Raw genomic sequence first — 23,136 nt, 5'->3', positions numbered from 1 at the left:
CCATGTTTCCTTCCAAACAGAATGGCATGCACGAATATTATAATGAAAAGCTAGTAGTTTCTTTAGATGTTGTTGTGAGAGTGAAATGAGGTGACTTAAATACAATTCCCAGGATAAGGACCTGGCATATAATAGGCTTCCCAGATTTCATTTATTCAAAATGTAAACTTTAAATTATACCTAAATTCCATGACTGATGTATGTTCAAAAGCACTAAACTGGCAAAGGCACATTATTCTACATAACTCTAAATATATATGCTTGTACTTTTTTACAAAAAATAGCCAGGCATGGAGGCTCATGTCTGTAATCCCAGGACTTTGGGAGGCCAAAGTGGGAGGATCACAAGGTCAGGAGCTCAAGACCAGCCCGGCCAGAACAGTGAAACCTCATCTCTATTAAGAATACAAAACCTAGCTGGGCATGCTGATGTGCACCTGTAATCCCAGCTACTCAGGAGGCTGAGGCAGGAGAATTGCTTGAACCCGGGAGGCGGAGGTTGCAGTGAGCTAAGATTGCACCACTGCCCTCCAGCCTGGGCAACAGAGTGAGACTCTATCTAAAATAAATAAATAAATAAATAAATAAATAAATAAATAAATAAATAAAGTTTATTTTGGGCTGGGCGTGGTGGCTCAAGCCTGTAATCCCAGCACTTTGGGAGGCCGAGACGGGCAGATCATGAGGTCAGGAGATCAAGACCATCCTGGCTAACATGGTGAAACCCCGTCTCTACTAAAAAATACAAAAAAACTAGCTGGGCGTGGTGGCGGGCGCCTGTAGTCCCAGCTACTCGGGAGGCTGAGGCAGGAGAATGGCATAAACCCGGGAGGCAGAGCTTGCAGTGAGCTCAGATCCGGCCAGCCTAGGCGACAGAGCGAAACTCCGTCTCAAAAAAAATAAATAAATAATAAATAAATAAATAAATAAATAGACAGACATGTACACACACACACACACACACACACACACACACACACACAGAGAGAGAGAGAGAGAGAGAGAGTTTTACTTTAATTCATTACATAAAACTAAGTTAAATAGATTAATGCAAGCCATTACATCCAGAGCTACTATTAGCATATTGCATACATGAAATACTCAACAGATTCTTTAACCACTGGGTTTAATTGCATTGTAGGTTAAGACGAAATGGGTGAAGAAATGGGTGAAAATTATATTCATTAGTTCTCACTGTGAGGAGGTTGGGGATGTCCAGTTGCAAGAAAAGTCAATATAAACTCCCAGACCATGCTTTCAAAATAGCATCTTTAATGAATGACTGGAGTTACCAAGGCCACTGTTATCCAAACTCACAAACAAGGCATTGCAGTATCAAACAAAAACTACCATACCTTTAATTAGGTACGGAAAATTCAAGGAGCAATTTCAGAATGTTTATCAGAGAACCCTGAAGCTACATGAAATGTATGTGTGTGTGTGTGAGTATAGACGAATACATTTTTTTTCCTTTTTTGCATTACAGTGTAATGTTTCCCTTGGTAAACTATGAGTGAATAGGATCCCTGTCTCCTTGAATTTAGCTTAGCTTCAGCACTTACTAACACTATGCCTGCTACATAATCATATTTCAATAAATATTTGTTGGATGAACAAAGGCATAATACAAAATTTAGCATGTTTGAATTTAAATATGAATCTACTTCAGTGAAATGCTTTTCAGTTTTCAACTTGCCAAAAATGGCAACTGAAGGAGCCTATCTCTATTCAAGTAAGCCGTCATTATATGAGTCAGACAGTTTGAATCCCGGCTCTGCCACCTAGTTTCTGCATAATCCTGAGTAAGTTACTTAACCTCATGGAGCCTTCTGTAAAATGGAGAAATGAAGGGCCATTTTCATGTGTGGATGTGACTCTTAAATATGGCCATATCTGTAAAATGTCTATAGTAAAACCCATCCCCTAAAAATAGTTCACCAGTTAGTAGCTACTCTTATCATAATCAGCATCACAGATGTTAGAGTATCTGCTTAATCTTAACAGCATGAGGTTTTTGCCCATATTACTACTTCAAGTATGAAAATTTGTGAAATAATGGCTCCAAAATGATAATCACAATGTTCATCATTTCATATAAGCTTTGAAGAACCTTAAAGCCTGTAATTTCAAAAAAGATTTCCTGCTTAGGCCCCTTATTTCTATATTAAAATATTAAAGATCATCAAGAGTAGCACTGGATAATATTCTCATTTTTCTTAAAACAAGTTATATATTTATTATTTATTTATTTATTTATTTATTTTGAGACAGAGTCTGGCTCTGTCGCCCAGGCTGGAGTGCAGAGGTACAATCTCGACTCAATGCAACTTCCACCTCCCAGGTTCAAGTGATTCTCCTGCCTCAGCCTCCCAAGTAGCTGGGACTACAGGCGTGCACCACCATGCCCAGCTAACTTTTGTACTTTTAGTAGAGACAGGGTTTCGCCTTCTTGGCCAGGCTGGCCTTGAACTTCTGACCCCTGGTGATCTACCCACCTCAGCCTCCCAAAGTGCTGGGATTACAGCCGTGAGCCACTGTGTCCCGCCAAGTTAGTATATTTCTTAGCTCAGATGTATGTTTCTAGTTTGCAGCAGAAAGATGTATAGAGAAGATAATCTTTTGTCTCTTAACACTTAAGTTACTCAAATTTTAAAAAATAATAATCCTTCATGTTTAGCCTATGTGGCAAACTTTCACTGGCTACAGAACGAGAAAGAAACAACTTTCTGACGCCAGGTGCTGAAGATCAATAGCTATTTCCCAAAGTTTATAGCATAATTAAAATGTGTAACAAGAATAATTTTCTCTTCAAACCCTAAGGCTAAGCCTAGAATTATTGACTAAGTCAAAGTTATGTGGTGTAACATTTTTTATTATGTTTATGGATGATATAAAGGAGTTTATGGCTTTCACATGTAATTTGTTAAGTCAGAAACACTGAAGAGGAAATATCCTTTGCATCAGCAAAGCATCAATTGTTTAAAAACATCTTTAACATGTATTTTATAGAGGTAAATCTATATTTCTTTACACTAGTTTTTGGTCATCTAAAACTTCAAACTGAAGGTTAATAGTCAAAACATTCTTGAATTTAGTAGAACCCATTTACTTTCAACTACTTGTTCAGAGCTTTATCACCTTCAATAAAAGTGCCAGGAATGTAGGTATGATGGAAATATCACAAGAGTGTGAGGGCAGGTAGGATAAGAAGAATCATGATGCACCAAAATAGAAAGCACTATGTTGTACATGAAGTTATATGAATTTTTATAAAATGCAGTATCTATAGAAAAGCAGATACATCAGCTATAAAAAGGACTGTGAATAAGATATTTTTTTTCAGTAATAAAATTTAAGTCAGTAATTTTTGCATATGGATACAAATGGTAAATATTTAAAGTACTCTCCTGGAAAATTCTACTTTTTTTAAGTAGCTCTTTTAAAGTGGACACCTGTAAAATATAGTGGTCAAGAAACAATTGATTCAGATTCTCCTTGATTTAAATCCTAGCTCTCCACCTCAGTGGCATTTAGTAAATGCCTAATTGCATTTTTTAATTTTTTTTCATTATTAGTGATGATCTTAATAATAACATAATGGCACAAACTCTAATGTCAATCACAGATTATCAGAATGTCTTGACATATTTCAGTGGGTAAACACTGATACCAACTTTATTTTGCCTTCTTCAAATAGAGTCAAATGAAAGTAGGTCCTCATCATTTCAGTCTCACAGGTATATCACATTCATACTATATGACCAGTGGTATATATGGATGCTTTCCTAATGTTACATAGAATATACCAGTATCAAAATGTATGAGCAGTGGAGCATGAGTGTTCCATTGGTTTTCAAAGGCTGGATGGGTTGGTAATGACATGTACTTTCTCTTCTATTTCTGTTATAGTCCAGTGGCATACGATCTGAAGATAACTGGCTGAAGTAGGATTTTGGGGGTGGTATCACACAATGAAGACTGAATATTCCAGAATAACAATGTCTACCTAAAATGCAAACATGCCGATAACACATACACATGCACACACTTATACACACACTCTTCCACAAATTCACTCACATCTCTGTGAAAATTGACTGTATAATTAGGCTGCCTTTTTCTTTCTTTCTTTTTTTTTTTTTTTTTTCAGACGGAGTTTTGTCGCTCTTGTTGCCCAGGCTGCCGTGCAATGGCGTAATTTCGGCTCACTGGAACCTCCGACTCCCAGGTTCAAGTGATTATCCTGCCTCAGCCTACCAAGTAGCTGGAATTACAGGCATGAGCCACCACACCCAGCTAATTTGGTATTTTCAGTAGAATCGGTTTCATCATGTTGACCTAGGCTGGTCTCAAATTCCCGACCTCAGGTGATCCAGCCGCCTTGCCCTCCCAAAGTGCATTTTATTTTTTTCCTAGTGCTTTTCCACATTCACTGATACTATATCTTGCATAACATCACTGCAGCTGTGGCTAGCCAATCTTTTTATTTATCTTTCATGGATTCATCACTCCATACACAGCTCCACCTTAACTCTTAGCCAAATAAACTCATCCTTTGCTTCAAAGATCCATCTGGCAAGAGCTCCATTACCCACTCTCTGTAATCCAGCCAATTTCTCATTACACGCACCCATATTTTTCCTTCCAGAAAGATAAATCTGCATTTATGCTCTTTAAAGTTACCCTAGGAATCCAGTCCTCAACTTCTTCAGGCACACTCCTTCTATTTGACCACTTTCATTCTTTCCCTCACTGAAATTCAGTTTCCATTTGTGAAAAGGGAAAATTATATTTATCTCATAGAACTGTTGTGGTGTAACTACCTCTTTTTTCGACTCTTCTTTCTCCCACTTGCAAAGCATGATTATTTCCTGGACTTTATGGTAGGATTTCTACTGTTTTAAGCTTCTTAAAATTATACTCTGTAATTTCATCTTCTCCTTTCACCTCATTCCCAGTGATTCTCCAGTTGTATTCTTTCGAATTTCTTACCTTAGTTCCAGGCTTGATTTACCAAATCCTTGCTGTTTGAGTATTCTGTCCTTTAAGACTTCTCATTTTACATAGAAATTCCCAGCATGAATTCCTCTGAAAACTCTGTCATCTTTGTCTTCTCTCTCTCCCATGGACTCATTTCATTTTCTTTTATTTCTGCTCAGACTTTATATTCCATTATCATTCTTCTTGTCTTCTTCTTCTACCATCAATTTTTGTATAATCTCACCTATTCACAATGTCATATACCATTTCTGCCTTAATAATTTCTAAAGCTTTATTTCCATCCTAGTTCTCTCTCGCTCCCAAAGTCTAGTCTCAATTTTACAATTTAAGTCCTAGATATTTTCATCAAAATATGCAATTATAGTTTAGAATAATTGTTTTAAAGCAGTCTCACTCTATTTCTATTCCCTAAATGGTTCCGTATCGTACATTCTCTAAATCAGTTAAGGATACCATTCTTGCTGTCATCCAAGCAAGAAATCAAATTTTCACAGTCTCTTCATTCTTCCTCATTTAGTACAAGCAAACACCAATTTAACCTTAAATGTCTCCCAAATTCTTTCTTCAAATCCCACCGTAATCACAAAAATTCAGCTTATCATCACTATGATGATGGATAACAATATGGATGAGGTTTAAAATTAAAATGATGATGGTGAGGATTGTGGCAACAGAAAAACATTTATGAAGTGTAAATTATGTGCCATGGACTGCTCCAAGTGTTTGGCAAATTTATGTTTTTAATTTTCACAATTACCCAATAAGGGGCATATGCCTACTATATACAAATATAAATAAGCACATCACTATATTTCCCAAAGAACTGAGAATTCATCAAAGGCAGGAGCCATATCCTCCATATCTAAAACAATCATGTAAAATAAACCATACTAAATGAATACATTAGTATTTAGATACCTCACTGTTATCACAAATGCAATTTATTCAAATGTAAAAGCATTACATGTCTCCTTCCAAAATATCCTCTTTTACCCCTCACAACTTATCTAGATGTAATTATATTAGATGCACAGCCATCCATCAAACCTAGTACCTTAGCATTATGTCTGAATCCTTTCAAATTAGCCTCTGGTTACCAATAAGAACCAACCCTTTTACTCCTTCATGAGCTTGTCTCCTTAAATTCTGCTGCTCTAAGTTTAATTTGTTACTTGCCTTTGCATTCTTAGATTATCTGAGTGCTCATCTAGGTAATCCAACCAGAGTCACTGTAACACAGAACTAGAGAAAATGAAGAGAAACAAATTATCTAATTTTGAATAACAGGGCACTGCTTCCAATCTCAGAATAGACTCTATGCCAACCAGTATTCTTCTTGAAAAAATGTCTGTTTCAATTTGAGAAAATTTTTATTTGCCAATGGTTCTTTTAGTTAAAGCTTCTTGTTTTATTTTGTTTTGCACTGATCATGTTAAGTGCTGCTACTTTATGCTCAACTAATTTTCATGTTAGAATAAATGGAAATTGCATAGACAAATAGGAATAAGATTGTGCATTTTATGCTTGTTTTTTTTTGAGCATATTAAACTTGTGAAAACACAGTATATGTTAGTTATGTATCTACACACTAGAAATACAGCAATAAACAAGTCAGCCATGGCCTTTCATCTCAGGAAGAGAACATTTTATTGCAATGAAATAGGCAATAAACAAATATATCAAAAAGGAATATGGTTTATGGTGATGTATTAAAAGAATTAAAAATCACACATTAAGACAGAGGCTGGCTAGTTTAGTCTGGGAGGCTGGAGATATTTAATCTGATAACTGAATGACAAGAAGGAACATAATATAGGAAGTTCAGCAGAAACAACCAAAACATGTAAGTATTAATAGGGGATCAGCTTGGTGTGTTTGTTGGAAGAAAGGAGAAGGCCAACATTGTGAGATTTAAATAAGCTTAGTAAGTTCCTGCCTTAAATTAGTACCCAATTTACTAGTTCTTTCCCCTTTTTTGTTTTTGTGATTATGAAGATAAACTATTAACTAATCAATTTAATTAAATGCATTTTGCATAGACCCCTTTTCCAGAATATTCTATTACCTACATACCAACGTTATTGTAGATTATGTTACTAAGCAACATAAGATATGTTAATAAATATGATTTAGTAATTACTAAGTATTTTATAGAAATATAGACAATATTATGGGTTTTCTAATCTAGAAAAGAAAAATGATGCCCCAAATAAATTTGTATAGGTCAAATTGTAAACTGGAAAAAAAATATAAAATATGATCCTAAAACTGCTCAGAAATCAGGGTCAAGAATAAACACATTAATATTTTCTTAATTTTTTTCTCCAAATTCCTATTTACTTACATATAAAATAATTTCTAGGCAACATAATTACTTCATTGCATCTGAAGGTTATAAAGTCATTATTATCAATGCCCAAATGCTCTTCCTTGTTCTTATCTCTATTCTCTTCTTCCCCAAATCTGCCATAGTGCCTACACTGAACCCTTCATTAACCAAAATGAATGCAAAACACCTACATAAAATTTATTAGGAACTCTGTAACAGACACTTGAGCATATATATAGAAGCCTAAATTTTAAAAGAATCTATTTTTATTCTGAAGTTTAAGCAGTGTAAATATTTAAATCACATAAATACATAGATCTTATAAAATCTATATTTTTAATTATTCTTCCATTATTTTCCTTTCTATTTTCAGATTTACTAGAGGTTTGAAATTTTTTTCTACAGAAATGTTTTTGTGACAAATATATGGCAGCATAGTGCAACAGTTTTAGGAACTCAAAAGAAAATCATCTATGTCAATATTCTTACATGAGTTATATAATACTATTTTCCTTCTCTCTATAACAATTTTAAATTTAACACTTACTGTTTTTTTAATAAAAATGTTCTCTTCTAGTTAGGCCTGTCTCTTACCATCTATAGAAATGATTTCAGTCTCTATCATCATCTCTATCAAGAAATCTGTGTATCTGTTGAATGACTGGTACGTTTCTATATAATTTGAACAACATAAATGTGAAAAACAATGTATTATTTTATTTTGGCTGCTAGGAAGCTTGAAAGCAAAATTGTGACCTGTTTGACAGTTTTTCAGCACGTTCTGGCATATATTTTGTGTACAAATTTTAACTGTTGTATTGTCTTAACCTTATTTCTATTATGTTTATTTATTTATAGCCTATTGCAAAGTAGAGAATTTTGAAAAATCCTCTGTTTCCAAGGAGAGGAGAAAATAAAGCAAGCAAATACATAAATAGATACAATTTCCATGCTTTGTCTTGCCTGTTCTTTTGACCAGTGAAGGCTTTTTTCCTTCTGGCCACTTATTCTAGTTTATCAAAACTACCAGAGAAAGTTCAAATCATCTCTCCTCTATGAAACCCTCTGTAAATTCCTAGATTCTTCTATAATTTCTTATTTACATCCCTGTGTTATAACAATACCAAGAATCAGCAAGAGTGGAAGCAATGTCTACCTTTTGAGGCAGTGTATTTCTCCATCTCTGAAAGTTCCCTCCAAGAAATGTGGATGTGATGGATAAATTTTCAAGATTTATCAGTAGTTTAATGGAAGATATGCTGGTCTATGATTGCATTAAATGTTATAAATAAAGAGGAAGATAACGTACAGTAATCTTTCATTCCTCTCTTCTCATGACCTGTTTTCAAAGGGGCTTACTTTTGAGAGAAGAAAGGAATCAAGAGATAGAATGGATTTCAGCAGTTGAATCAGATCTCAAAATGAATCTTTCACTGAAGTTTCAAGTCATACGGCAAAGTTGATTGTATGGTTTAACAAGCGTACCTGCATACCTTTTGCATGTTCATTATAAACTACGTTAAATTTAGCAGGTGGCTTTTCAAAGTATTTCTCTTTTGACTTTTTTAGTTGATAGTATTTTATAACTTTATTTATTTATTTTTTGGGGGACATAATATACAACCTGCATTACACTCATCAAGGGTTTAAAGAGACTGGTAAATTACATTTCAATATAAATTATAGAAAGCATTTATGAAAGAGCCTCCCAAAGTGTTCAGCCATGCAGATGGTTAAACATATCTATCACCAGAGCAACAAAATAGCATTGTCAAATAAAACTATTTACACATACTTTTCCTGAAGAGTAATTAGAAGCTCAAGAGATCAACTGAAGCTCAATGCCCTTTTGTGTATTGTCATCCTAATAACATTTTCTTTGCAATCTTTGCAGTCACCTGTTATTCCTTCACTGATATATCAAGTCTAATACTTTCCAATAATAAATCAAATACATGTTTGGTTCATAGTCCTCCCCCAAAAAACTGTGATACAAAGAAAGTTGGCTTACTGTCCTACTCAATTAGCTAAATTTATTTAAACTCCTTCCAAAATCCAGAGAATAGCATACAAAGTAATAATTACATTTATATACTTATAATCTTCAGATTATTACTGCATCTTTTGTTCAAAGAAAACTTCAAAGACAGATTCAAACTTTTAAATAGATGGAAAAGTTTTTATTGCATGATTAATAATAATGTATAGACAATCAAGTCATCCTGTAGGTATGTATCACCTTTTCTTCAAGAAGATTCCACAGTGACTTTAATTGAAATGTAAAATGTTTCCCTTTGAAACAATTTCAGTACCATAAAATATTATTTAAATCAAAGGGGATTAAACAAACTCCAGGAACAAGCTCTATATTTCAAAGTGTTTAAGAATTGGCTTTTCCTCCAACAGCAGGTTTTAACTAAGTACCATGTCATTAACCACCTTTATCTCATGTTCTATTCAAATACGCTGCTTGCCATCTTATTTCTAATAAGATAAAGATTCAACTTCCACTTAGAAAGACAAAGAAAATATTAGCTCCTAAGCTCAGTTAGGTTGCTTTCATTAACTATTTCTTATGCTTTACTTCGGATTTTGCTTTCCTAATCTCTTTTGCCTGCTGCAAAGACACTCTCTTGTACCTGGAAAAAGTACTCAGCCCTTTTCACATGCACCTTTGCCTAACTCACTCTTTTGGGTCAGACTCACCTTGGATTTCATGCCTTGACATTTTCAGCAACTTTCTTTGCTCCAAATTCGCTTGATTTTGTTTTGAGACTATGAGACTTTCCCAGCAAAGATTCTGGAAATTTCAACTCCAAGACGCCCTGTTACCTCAATATCTAAGAGTCAACTCTGAAATTCCTCAGGTCTTCAAGTGTTTGAACCTATCATGAAGGGCTAGTGAAAGCCTTCCTCGTGGAACACAGGTCCAACAAGAGCTCCTTGCACTTCTGTTAATTGATAATGCTATTAAAGTTCTGTAGGCTTGGAAGGAAGAGTCACACACTGGTTAGTCTTCTTTGTGGCATCAGAAAGATTTCAAGGCACTGACAGTCATGGTTTACAATGATGAATACAGAGATATTTTTCCCACCACAGAAAGTAAGCATGCACACCAAACCAGTATAACAGGTTGGAGGACAAAGTACTGTTACCCTCAGGCTCCAACTTGGAAGTACAGACACTAAGTCTCCTCCTGCCTAGAATTTTTTTTTCTTTTACTTATTTTAAATAGAATTAGTATCATTTCTAAACAATGACTCTATTATGAAGAAACATTCCATACATGTGCCTATGAACTTGCAGGGCAACTTCTCCTAGTGTAATGAAAATTAACTAAATGTCTTACAAGCGAATGTAACTTTTGTTTAGTAAAGAGAAAACCCAAGCCTGGATGGACAGGTTCCATAATAAGCTCACTGAATACTCAACAATGCTTTCAAGACCATAAATATATAAACTAAAAGACATCAGTATGGAAAATATTAATAAGACTGCTTTCTCCATTAGAAATAGGAAAGCAAATTGCTCTAGAAAATAATGCACCAAATTCTTCTGTAAAACTGCAGCAAAAGCAGTTTTGAGCACCAGGCTAGAGACGTGGCCTCTGGCAATGGCTTCTGTGAAACCAAAAACAATTTTCCTAGCTTCATAGGATCTCTGTTACTCTACAATGTAAAAACACTGGACTTGAGACTCTCTATCTTCTAGCTCAAAAATGTTAATTTTCTGAACATTATTTTTTCCTAACTCTGATGACTAAATTCTCCTTCAGTGGGTTGAAGAGTTCTCTCCTCCTGCTGATGGCTAGCTAGAGTTAGCTCTGCATTCCTCAGAGTCCAGCCAACTCTTCTGTACTTGGAACATCTTCCCCCAGAGTTCTACTGTTTTGTAGCCTTTAGAGTAGGGGTATCCTAGAGCTAAAGAACTAAGAAGAACTGAAGTAGGAAGGAGAGGTATTATTAGAAACGCTCAAAACATCCAAGCAGCTGGTAGGCAGCACGAGTGCCAAGTGTATTCAACAGCCCAGGGGAGGCCTAACTCAAAGATGCCTCCTCTCACAAGATTGTCCCAGCATTAAACTCAGAAATACTTTTTTTTTTTTTTAATTAATCTCAAGGGCCAATTAGTATATCATATTCTTTCCAAAGAGGAAAGTGGCCTTGAATATATTTCAACTAAATATGAAAAGGAGAGAAAGAACATGTTGAAAGCTCATGGGAACTGGATTCCTGAGGTAGGAGGAGCTCAGCAGGTGAAGCACAGAGCCGCATGCTGATAGATTCTTTCCCCATTTTACAATTCTGACTAGGACTTACCCTGCCTATTAATAAGAATACTGGGAGAAGTAGGAAATGGACATCCTTCCAGGCAGAGAAGAGGTAAGTAGCCCTTATAAGTTCAAGGATGGCCTCTGAAGAAACTTTAGCCTAAGGCATATTCCAGGTAGTTCCCTTCCAGGAAGGGAGCTGTCTCCCTCCCACCTCTCAGCCATGTCCTTCTACTCCTGTTACAGGCCCATGGAGTGATAGAGTGCCACTCAGTGGTGTATGTGAGTTTCCAGACATTATGCAAGAAAAATGATCCTTTCCTTTGCAAATAACAATGCTTAGAAAGCACTCACCCCTATTCCTTATGCCATATTATTTGTACTTTACTCATATTTGTAAAGATTAGAAAAAAAATTCTAGCATTCTCTCCTTTTTTTTTTTTTGAGACGGAGTCTCGCTCTGTCGCCCAGGCTGGAGTGCAGTGGCGCGATCTCAGCTCACTGCAAGCTCCGCCTCCCGGGTTCACGCCATTCTCCTGCCTCAGCCTCCCGAGTAGCTGGGACTACAGGCGCCCACAACCGCGCCCGGCTAATTTTTTTTTTGTATTTTTAGTAGAGACGGGGTTTCACCGTGGTCTCGATCTCCTGACCTTGTGATCCGCCCGCCTCGGCCTCCCAAAGTGCTGGGATTACAGGCGTGAGCCACCGCGCCCGGCCACGCATTCTCTCCTAACCTAGATAATTTATTTTATGAATCCTGAGAACATTATGAACCTTCATGTATGACAGTTTTACACAGTTCTCTGCTGGGGTTACCTTGTCATTGGGACTGAAAGGAGGAGATTCTTTTTTATGTTTGAAAAGCTAATTAAAATCTGTTCACATAGCTCAAGATAATTTTGGAATAACTTCACTTTTATTCAAGAAAAAAATGGGTTCTCAATACTACCAGAAACATTAAATGTTAATGGCATATGGGCTCCACTAACCAGGGCACATGCAATTAGCTCCCTGGGAGTATAATTGGGTCAGAGATGTACAGAAAAAGCACTATAATGAATAATCATTGACAATATCTGTGGTTAGCCTTTCAAATTGTAATTAGAAATCATTCAGTGAATCTAGAAAATCTAGATGCATAGCCTTAGAAAATCATTATTCAAAGCACCTGATGGAGTTCCAGTGATAATCTACATAATATATTATCCTCATAGTCAAAACACGTAAGTCATCCACATGTTTAATATACAAAACATATTATTTTAACATAGTTATTTCCACTGAAGAATATCTGTTTGTAAGTGGAGCTGAGAATCAGTATTATTTGAAAGAATCTCAGAACTTTTTATAAATGCCATTAAGTCAAAGGTGAAATTGGAACATTAGAAAATAACTTTTCATTCACTTTGGTCATTTTGAAACTCAATTTCAGATTTTGGACAGGGTATCACCCAGACAACAGGAAAATGTTAAGGCATTCCATTGCCTTTATAATGGAGAGAAATCCAGAAATGAAACCAACAACTGAACTACCTTTGGTTCTTTTTAACTCTCACTTGATTAATAGGTGCTCTTAAGAATCTTAATGCAAATATAACTGGTAGGGAAGGATTTCAACACTCCAAGAAGACAGATCTGAAATATTTACAGACCTACCAAGGATACATTTAAACACCAATAAGATCAGAAGATAATATAAATTTTTGTTGAAAAGTTTTCAGAGTATACAAACAAAAACATCCTAGTATACAACTGATTTCACAAGTTTTCCCAAACTGCAAAAGGTTTACAGATTAGGCACGTTGTTCTTGAACTTAAAGCACACCATTCAAATTATTTACTATAGCACTTATGTTAAATTTTGTGCATGGTTTTCTGATTAATAATTCTGAAAATAATTGTATTTTATACATATATATGGATGGGGAAAGGGAAGGCTATCCCTACACAGTGAAACATATGTATTACCAGAAACATAATATACATACAAAGCACCAGAGAAAAAGAAACAAAAACAAAATGTATACACAATCTGGGATTCAATTAAAAAATATTACTCATGATCCTAACACAAAGAGGGATCATGAGGGAAGTGGAGAGAGGTCTGGTTACTCCTTAGTTTATTTTGATCCCTGAATAGATAGGTGATGTACCCACACAGCCTAGGATAGGCTATTTAGGTGGTTGCCAAACCGTAATACACATTTTATGTAAAATAATTATCATATGAACAACTATAACAACCTAGATGCTTCCTATATACAAGGAAAAATATTAGAGATAAATAAGAAATATGTTATAATCTTGTACATAATACCATTTGACCATAAGACACATAGAAATAAATTATTTTCATTATGTGAAATGATCCTTTTACCTTATTGTTTTTCTTGAATAGAATTTATTACATGACTTTTAAAGTTAATTTTTTAAATTAAAAATGCTTCAGAGTAGCATTTTACACAGTATTTCAAGAAAGATTTTTAGGAAATATGCAGAGATAAAAAAAGATTCTGGGATTCTTAAGCAGGCTACATAAAGATTAAAGAAATGAAAGAAAAATACAATAATTTAACTATAAAATAGGTGAATATTTTTAGGATCATGCAGATCTATGTGACCTCATGGTGTTCTAGAAGTCTATAAAAAATATGGATTAGGCCCAATATCTAATTTCTTTTTATTCTTTGAGAAATAACTTTTCTTACTCAAAAATGTGAAATGTGAGTAACCTTAAATTTGTTTCTGTTAACAAGCCTCTAACCAGAGATGCCTAGTCAAGCCAATGTCAACAAAGCCAATCCTTTCAAAGGACAAAGGTATCTGATTAAGTAACACCTGTGAAATAAATCACAGTCTCCAAACCGACAGGCTCTCCCCTGACCCCGTTTTCTACCTTAAAAAAAATGGTTATATTAATTACAAGGAAATTTAGCTGGTAAACCCCAGAGACGGCAAAACTTAATTACCAATAAACATTCCACAGGTAGAGACAAAAATCAAGTTTCTGTTAATGTCGGAAAAGGTCCAACATGTAAATGCACTGAAAGTTGGTTATACCATTTCTTCAACATTATACTGGGGATTAAGGCTAAAGCATTCCATACCCTCCAACAAATTTGTGAATCTGTGTTGCCTGAGTCTTTGTAAACAATTAAGAAAACATGCTTCCTCTGAATCAACAATCTCCACCTCTTTTCTCACTCGCAAAAAACACCTTAAAAACAGGGTCAGGGCACCTGAACACGCATGCAGGGATGCGTGTGTGCACACACACAAACACACAGACTTTGTAATCAACACGGCTTAAGTTTCTGATTGTGAACATTTCATAGGCTGTTGGTACTTACCTTGCAAAGACATGTTAGGTAAAGTTGCTTCAGTCTCTCCCATTTTATTATTTCTTTTTAAAGAGGGCCAAGCAGTTTCAAGTCCTGTCACCTACTCTGCAAGCTCTGTGACCTTCTGATTTTCTACTGTAGTATTGTAACAGTATACTACCTGCTTTCTTCTGTGAATAATTACCATTCTGCTTCCTGAGTTACCTGGGCTTGCAGGACCTGTTTTACTATGAAGTGAGATCATATCTTTTGATCCACTGTATGGCTATTAAAGTGTACTTCACAAAAAATTGCTTTGTTTCTGTTTTGATATCAACTTTTAATTCTCCACTTTCACTTTAGTCCAGAAACATATTTATATTTTCCCCTAAAAGAGCATTGATATTACCAGTACACCACGCTTCACAGTCAGACTTTGGTTTCTTTGTTTTTGAGTGTTTCTAATCTACTCTTCCTACAGAAATCAAATTTAAAGTATATTATACAACATTTATTTTTTTAAACCATAGGGAAATAAGGAACAGCTCAGAGTCAGTTTTGTGCAGCAGTGTAAAGACAAGTTTTGGAGTATCTCTAATACTTGCTGTGTGACTGTAAGCAAAGAATATAACATCTTTGAAACTTAGTTTCCTAAACTGTAAAATAGAATAATATCTAGTATGTATTAAGTATGTATGATTAGTATGAAGATTGAAAACAATAATGTATGGCTGTGCTAAACACTGTGAATAATGGAGAACAAACAAAAGCAATTTCTAATTTTCCTCTTCCTTTCCCTTCTTCTTCTTCCTTCTCTCCTTCTTATTGTTCTGATGAGCGGAATGAATGTTGAACTGTAGCACTGATATCCCAGACCATGTACTGACATCAGTTATGCTACTTATTAACTGAGAGACCTTAAAGAAACAGTTCAACCTAATCTTGAAATGCCTCAAGGTCCTCATTTGTAAAAGGAGACTAGTGTTATTTGCTTTGCCTTTTTAATAGAAACATGGTGAATATTAACTTAGATTAACTGTTGTGACTCAACAAAAATAATTTCCAGCAAACAAGAGCAACAAATTGGAGATGTATCTTTAAATATTCATTTGCACATGAGAAAGGAAAGATATCACAGAATTAAGGCAATTTATTTAAGCTTTGTCCCCCATAAGACACCTAGAATAAAAAACAATCTCCACTTTCTTCCCTCTAGAAATCCTTAACTTTGGCTGTAGTTAGACTGGTAAATAAATGAATAAATATAAATATATATTTATATTCATATATATTAATACTTTACATATTATATATTATATGTTTAATATATATAGTAACAATTATATATTATATTCAAATTTATAATACACAAAACATATTTTTTATTAATCTAACTACAGCTAATATATATATTGGCTATAGTTATACATATATGTATACATATGTATATGAAGCTCAAACTCCTTTCTTTATAGTCCTTTGCTTTTTAATTTGAAAAAAATCTATATATAAATACTATGTATGCTAGTGTACTAATGTAAAAATTTACTAATGTAAAAGTTGATTATATAAGTTGTGTAAAGAACAGAAATGGCAAACAACAGAAGTTTTTCTCAAAAGTATTAGAAATAAAGGCAAACATGACATTAAAAATTCTGATCACAACTGAGAGTTGTCTCTTTCATTTATTACCTCTCTAAGTCTTGGTTTCTTCATCTGTAATATGAGGGGCTGGACCATTGAAAACCCATTCTATCTTTATAATGTCAGGAGCCTCTGATTTAAAATCCAGGTTGTGGTTTGTTCCAGAATAGAATATCCCTTTTCATAGATAGATAGATAGATAGATAGATAGATAGATAGATAGATAGATAGATAGATAGATGCTACATACTTTACCAAGAGTAACTTCAATGTTTGCCAATAAAACACTGTAATCATCAAATTCTTACTTCCCCTTAAAAGGACCAACATATATATCAATCCTCACTCATTATGACAAACCTGGAAATGTATATTTACAGACCTGCCCCAGGCACTGAAATTAGTCAATAACATTTATAAAGCACCCATTATCTATGAGCTGAATTATAGCATGTGGTAAATTACAATAAAGTAGAATAGAGAAGTCCTATTCTTAAACAATAACAAAATCCATAAAAATATGAACACCAGAAAGGTCAAAAGGTTGTAACTTCATAGAAAGTAACATATATACTGATTCAGTAGAACTGAACTAGTTGCAATACTAATGAAGTGCCATGCACACACATATTTTCTTTCTCCTTTCTAGGTCTTTGTGCATGCTGGGAAAATGTACTCCAGGACATTTTTTTTTTTTTAACATACCTGGTGAGTTTTGTACATGCCTAGAAAACTTCTTCACCTCCCTTTTGCTGAATTCATATGCAGAAATTCTTCTTGAATTCAGTCTGAGTTGAGGTCTTTTCGTTGTGCTCCCAGATGCCCGTTAACAATTCTAAACTTTTCCTTTCACCATGGCTCTTATCACATTATACTATACGTAGAGTAGGCCCCCTTAACCTCAGGGGAATACATTCCAAGATCCTTAGTGGATGCTTGAACCACATACAGTACCAAACCCAAATGATATCAATCAGAACACATTTGTGTTCATGTCTTCCACCCACAAATTGAATGCCTTTTACATCTTAACTAAGCAATTATCACACACCATGGCTGTAACTTTTGCAGTCTGAGGTGTGACAGCTACACTAGCACAGATTTCTCTTTCCTTCTTCACAATTTTACAAATAGAAGATATGTTCTTACAGTAGATCTTGGAAAGCTCAACATAATTTTCTTTTCTTTCCTTATTAACTCAAAACTTTCATCTTTTCACTTAAAGAAAGCACTTTACAGCTTCTCTCTGGCATATCTGAATTGCCGGCATCATGACTCTTGCATTTTGGGACCATTATTAAGTAACATTAGAGATGAAAACACGCATCAAAATACCATGAAAGTCCTTCTGTTAACTGAGATGGATCCTAAGTGACTAATAGGCATCTACAGTGTGAATAAACTGGATAGACGGATGATTCACATCCTGGGCAGGACAGAATGAGATCTCATCATGCCACTCAGAATGATGCACAATTTTACACTTATTTATTGTTTCTAAAATTTTCCATTCAATATTCTTGGACCACGATGATCATTGAGAACAAATTGTGGAAAGCCAAAGTATAGATTAGGGAAAACTACTGTATTTCTTAATTATTTCTCAGACTGGGCACAGGAGCTCACGCCTGTAATCCCAGCACTTTGGGAGGGTGAGGTGAGTGGACGCTTAAGCCCAAGAGTTCAAGACCACCCTGGTCAACATAGCAAAATCCTGTCTGAACAAACAATACAAAAATTAGCTGGGCATGATGTACAGCTACTCAAAAATTAGCTGTGCCTGTAGTACAGCTACTCAAGAGACTGAGGTGAAAGGATTGCTGGAGTCCAGAAGTTTCAGGCTGCAATGAGCTATGATCATACCACTGCATTCTAGCCTGAGTGACAGACTGAGAACCTGTCACTCTCTCTCGTACTTCTCTCTCTCATATGTGTATATATATGTATATAGTCATGTATATGTATATATACATATATATACATATCTTTCATATATGTGAGAGATATATTATACGCATGTGTGTGTGTATGTGTGTGTGTGTGTGTGTATTTCTCTCCTTGCAATCTGTTATGCCAAAGACACTTTAAGTATTCATCATGTTCATGGCACCTAGCCCAGTTCCTAGCACACATTGAGCCTTCAATGAATTTTATGAAAATGAATAAAATTACCATCATCAGAAAGGGTAAATAAAAGAGGCTCAAAGAAAAGAAAGACACAGAGTAGCAAAGAAGATGATAGAAAATTTTCAGGAGGGAAAAGTAACAAATTAAAGCTTAAAAGTGAAAAGTGATGAGGGAAAGTAGGGAGTTTTACCTGCAAGAGCAAAACATTAAGAGTTAGAAGGACATAAGAAATGATGGTAATTATGAGAATTTCCAAAATAAAAGTCAAAACCAGGATAAGAAATGAAAGAGAATACAAAGTTAATACACAATCGTCATGTACTGAATAATGATGTTTCAATCAATGGTGGACTGCATAAACAAAGGTGGTCCCAAAAGATTATAATGAAGTCAAAAATTTCCTATCACCTAGGGATGCTGTGGCTGTCATAATGTCGTGGCTGTCATAACATCATAGCTGTCAAAATGTCTTGCATAAGACATTCCTCACATGTTTTGTGTTGATACTGATATAAAAATAGCTACTAAGCTGCCACTCATGTAAAAGTATAGTACAAGCCCGGCACAGTGACTCATGCCTGTAATCCTAGCACTTTGGGAGGCCATGGCAGGTGGATCACCTGAGGTTCAAGATCAGCCTGGGCAACCTGGTGAAATGCCATCTCTACTAAAACTACTAAAAACTACAAAAATTAGCTAGGTATGGTGGCGGGAGACTGTAGTCCCAGCTACTTGGGAGGCTGAGGCAGGAGAATCACTTGAACCTGGGAGGCAGAGGTTGCAGCGAGTGAGCTGAGATCATGCCACTACACTTCAGCCTGGGCAACAAGGGGAAACTCCGTCTCAAAAAAAAAAAAAAAAAAAAAAAAAAAAAAAAAGCATAGCAAATACAATTATGTACAGTACACAATATTTGATAATAAAAACAATGATACTGTGTTATGTATTTAGTATACTATACCTTTATTGTTATTTTATTCTTTTAAAGTTTTTTGTCATTTTTATTTTTAAAACATGTTATTCTTAATTATTATGGATACACAATGGCTGTACCTATATACGTGGTAAAAGTGATATTTTGGCACAAGAAAATAATGTATAATGATATTAGCATAATTGGGGTATCATTCACATCTAGTATTTATAATTTTTGTGTTAAAATCATTACAATTCCACTCTTAATGATTTTGAAATGTACAATCAAGTATTAACTACAGTCACCCTATTGTGCTACCAAACACTAGATCTTATTCCTTCTATCTAACTGTAGTTTTGTACCCATTAACCATCCCATTTATCCCTTTCTCTCTACTACCTTTCGCATCCTCTAGTAATCTTCATTCTATTCTCTATCTCCACAAGTTCAAATTATTTTTTGTATGTCTCACATGAGTGAGAACATGCAATATTTATCTTTCTGTGCCTGGTTCATTTCATTTAACATCATGGCCTCCAGTTCCATTCATGTAGCTGCAAAAGATACGATTTCATTCGCTTTTATGGTTGAATAATACTCTATTATGTATAAGTTCTATATTTCATTTATTCATTCATCTGTTGATGGACACTTAGATTGATTCCATATCTTGGCTATTGTGAATAGTGCAGCAATAAACACAAAAGTTCAAATAAATCTTTGACATTGATTTCCTTTCTTTTGGATATACACCCAGCAGTGATATAGCTGGACCATATGGTAGTTCTATTTTTGCTTTTTTTGAGGAACTTCCATACTGTTTTCCACAGTGTCTATAATAATTTACATTCCCAATAATAGTTTATGGGGGTTACCCATTCTCCACATCCACACCAGCATCCATTATTGCCAATCTCTTTGATAATAGCCATTTTAACTGGGTTGAGAGGTTACATCATTGTAGGTTTGATTTGCATTTCTCTGATGATTAGTGATGATGAGCATTTTTTCATACACCTGTTGGCTATTTTTATATCTTCTTTTGCAAAATGTCTATTCAGATTTTTGGCCCATTTTTAAAACAGATTATTTTGTATTGCTATTCAGTTTTTACGGCTCTTTATATATTTTGATTATTAATCTTCAGATGAATAGCTTCCAAATATTTTCTCTCATTCTGTAGGTTGTGTCTTCATTTTGTAGATTGTTTCCTTTGCTCTGTAGAAGGTTTTTAATTTGATTTGATCCCATTTGTCTATTTTTGCTTTGGTTGCCTCTGCTTTTGAGGTTTTACTCAAGAAACCTTGCCCAGACCCATTTCCTAGAGCATTTTCCAAAATTTTCTTTTTGTAGTTTCATGGTTTAAGATCTTAGGTGTAAGTCTCTCTCTTTTTTTTTTTTTTTTGGCGGGGGGACAGAGTCTCACTCTGTGGCCAGGCTGGAGCATAGTGGCGTGATCTCGGCTCACTGCAGCCTTGTAAGGATTTTCCTGCCTCAGCCTCCCGAGTAGCTGGGACTACAGGCACCCGCCACCATGCCCAGCTATTTTTTTTTTTTTTTTTTTTGGTACAGACTGGTTTCACCATGTTGGCCAGGGTGGTCTCGATTTCCTGACTTCGTGATCTACCCACCTTGGCCTCCCAAAGTGCTGGGATTACAGGCATAAGCCACTGCGCCCTGCCAGATGTAAGTCTTTAATCAATTTTGATTTGATTTTTGAACATGATGAGAGATAAGTATAGTTTAATTTTTATGCATATTGATATCCAGTTTCTCCAGCACCATTCATTGGAGACTGTCTTTTCCCCAATTTACGTTCTTGGCACCTTTGTCAAAAATCAGTTCGTGGTATATGTATGGATTTATCCCTGGGTTTTGTTTATTCTGTTCCACTGTCTATGCATCCATTTTTATGCCAGTTCCATATGTTACTGTACCCTTATAGTATTATTTGAAGTAAGGTAATGTTATGACTCCAGCTTTGTTCCTTCTGATCAGGATAGCTTTGGCTATTCTCAGTCTTCTGTAGTTCTGTATAAATTTTAGGATTGGTTTTTCCATTTCTCTGAAGGATTTCGTTGGTGTTTTTATGCAGATTGCATTGAATCTGTAGATTACTTTGGGTAGTATAGACATTTTAACCATGTTGATTCTTCCAATCTATAAATATGGAATTCCTTTCCATGTTTTTGTGTCCTCTTCAATTTATCTCATCAATATTTTATAGTTTTTAATAGAGATATTTCACTTCTTTAGTTAAGTTTATTCCGAGGTATTTAATTTTACCTATAGCTATGGTAAATGGGATTACTTTTTCGGTTTATTTTTAGATAGTTCTTTGCTGACATAGAAATGCCACTGAATTTGTATGTTAACTTTGTGTCCTTCAACTTTACTAAATTTGTTTATCAGTTCCAATTGTTTTTTTGGTGGAGTATTTAGGTTTTTCTAAATATACGGTTATAACATCTGCAAGGAAGGATATTTTTAATTATTTTCCTATTTGGATGCCCTTTATTTCTCTTGTCTAATCGTTCTGGCAAAGACTTCCACTACTAAGTGAAATAAAAGTGGTGAAAGTGGGCATCATTCTCTTGTTCTGGATCTTAGAAAAAAGGCTTTCAGTTTTTCCCATTTGGCATAATACTAGCTGTGGTTCTGTTTTGAAAGGTAGTTATCATGTTGAGGTTTGTTCCTTCTATACCCAGGTTATTTTTAAGAATTTTTATCATGAAGGTATGTTGAATTTTACCAAGTACTTTTTTGGCATCTATCAAAATGATCATACAGATTTTCTCCTTCATTCTCTTAAAGTAATGTATCACAATGATTGATTTGCATACATTGAACCATCCTTGCATCCCTGGGATGAATCCCACTTGTTCTTGATACGTGATTTTTTTAATGTGTTCTTGAATTCAGTTTCCTAATATTTCATTGAGGATTTTGGAATCTATGATCATCAGAAATAGTAACATGTAGTTACATTTTTTGTTTTTTCTTTGCCTGGTTTCGGTATCAGGATAATACTGGCCTTGTAGAAAGAGTATGAAATTATTCCCTCCTCCTAAGTTTTTTAAAATAGTTTGAGTAGGACTGGTATTAGTTCTACTTTAAGTGTTTAATAGAATTCTCCAGTGAAGCCATCAGCTCCTCAGATTTTCCTTGATAGGAGGCTTTTTATTACAGATTTGGTCCCATTATTTATTATTGGTCTGTTCCAGATATAAATTTATTCATGGTTCAATCCTGGTTAGTTGGACGTGTCTAGGAATTTATCCATTTCTTCTAGGTGTTCCAATTTATTGGCATATAGTTGCTCATAGTATAGTTGCTCCAAACAATCTTTTGAATTTCTTAGCTATCAGTTGTCATGTCTCCTTTTCAACTCTGATTTTATTTATTTGGGTCGTCTCTCTGTTTTTTTTTTTTTTTTTTTTGGTCTGGCTGAAGTTTTTTTCACTTTTGGTTTTCTTTCCCCAAAAACCCTTGTGCTTCCTTGCTTTTATATTGTCTTTGTTTCAATCCC

At 34.9% G+C, this 23,136-nt stretch overlaps 1 protein-coding gene across 10 annotated transcripts in view; it reads right to left on the bottom strand.

The window, feature by feature from the left end:
• LOC105489997 (N-acetylated alpha-linked acidic dipeptidase like 2) overlaps positions 1-23,136 on the bottom strand; it is a 1,462,458-nt gene that overhangs the window by 981,911 nt on the left and 457,411 nt on the right. Inside the window, exon 1 of one of the 10 annotated variants that reach the window (XM_011755186.3) lies at positions 14,951-16,298. The exons of the other annotated variants lie outside the window; for them this stretch is intronic. Within the exon in view, the coding sequence (XP_011753488.1) occupies positions 14,951-14,993 (43 nt within the window). The 5' untranslated portion in view covers positions 14,994-16,298. Of the gene's footprint in view, positions 1-14,950; positions 16,299-23,136 lie in introns of those variants that run through there. 10 annotated transcript variants of the gene reach the window in all.

The sequence above is a fragment of the Macaca nemestrina genome, chromosome 2 (assembly GCF_043159975.1).
Source record: "Macaca nemestrina isolate mMacNem1 chromosome 2, mMacNem.hap1, whole genome shotgun sequence".
NCBI lineage: Eukaryota > Metazoa > Chordata > Mammalia > Primates > Cercopithecidae > Macaca > Macaca nemestrina.
Note: the sequence above shows the minus strand (reverse complement) of the source record. Positions and strands in the feature narration are given on the sequence as shown.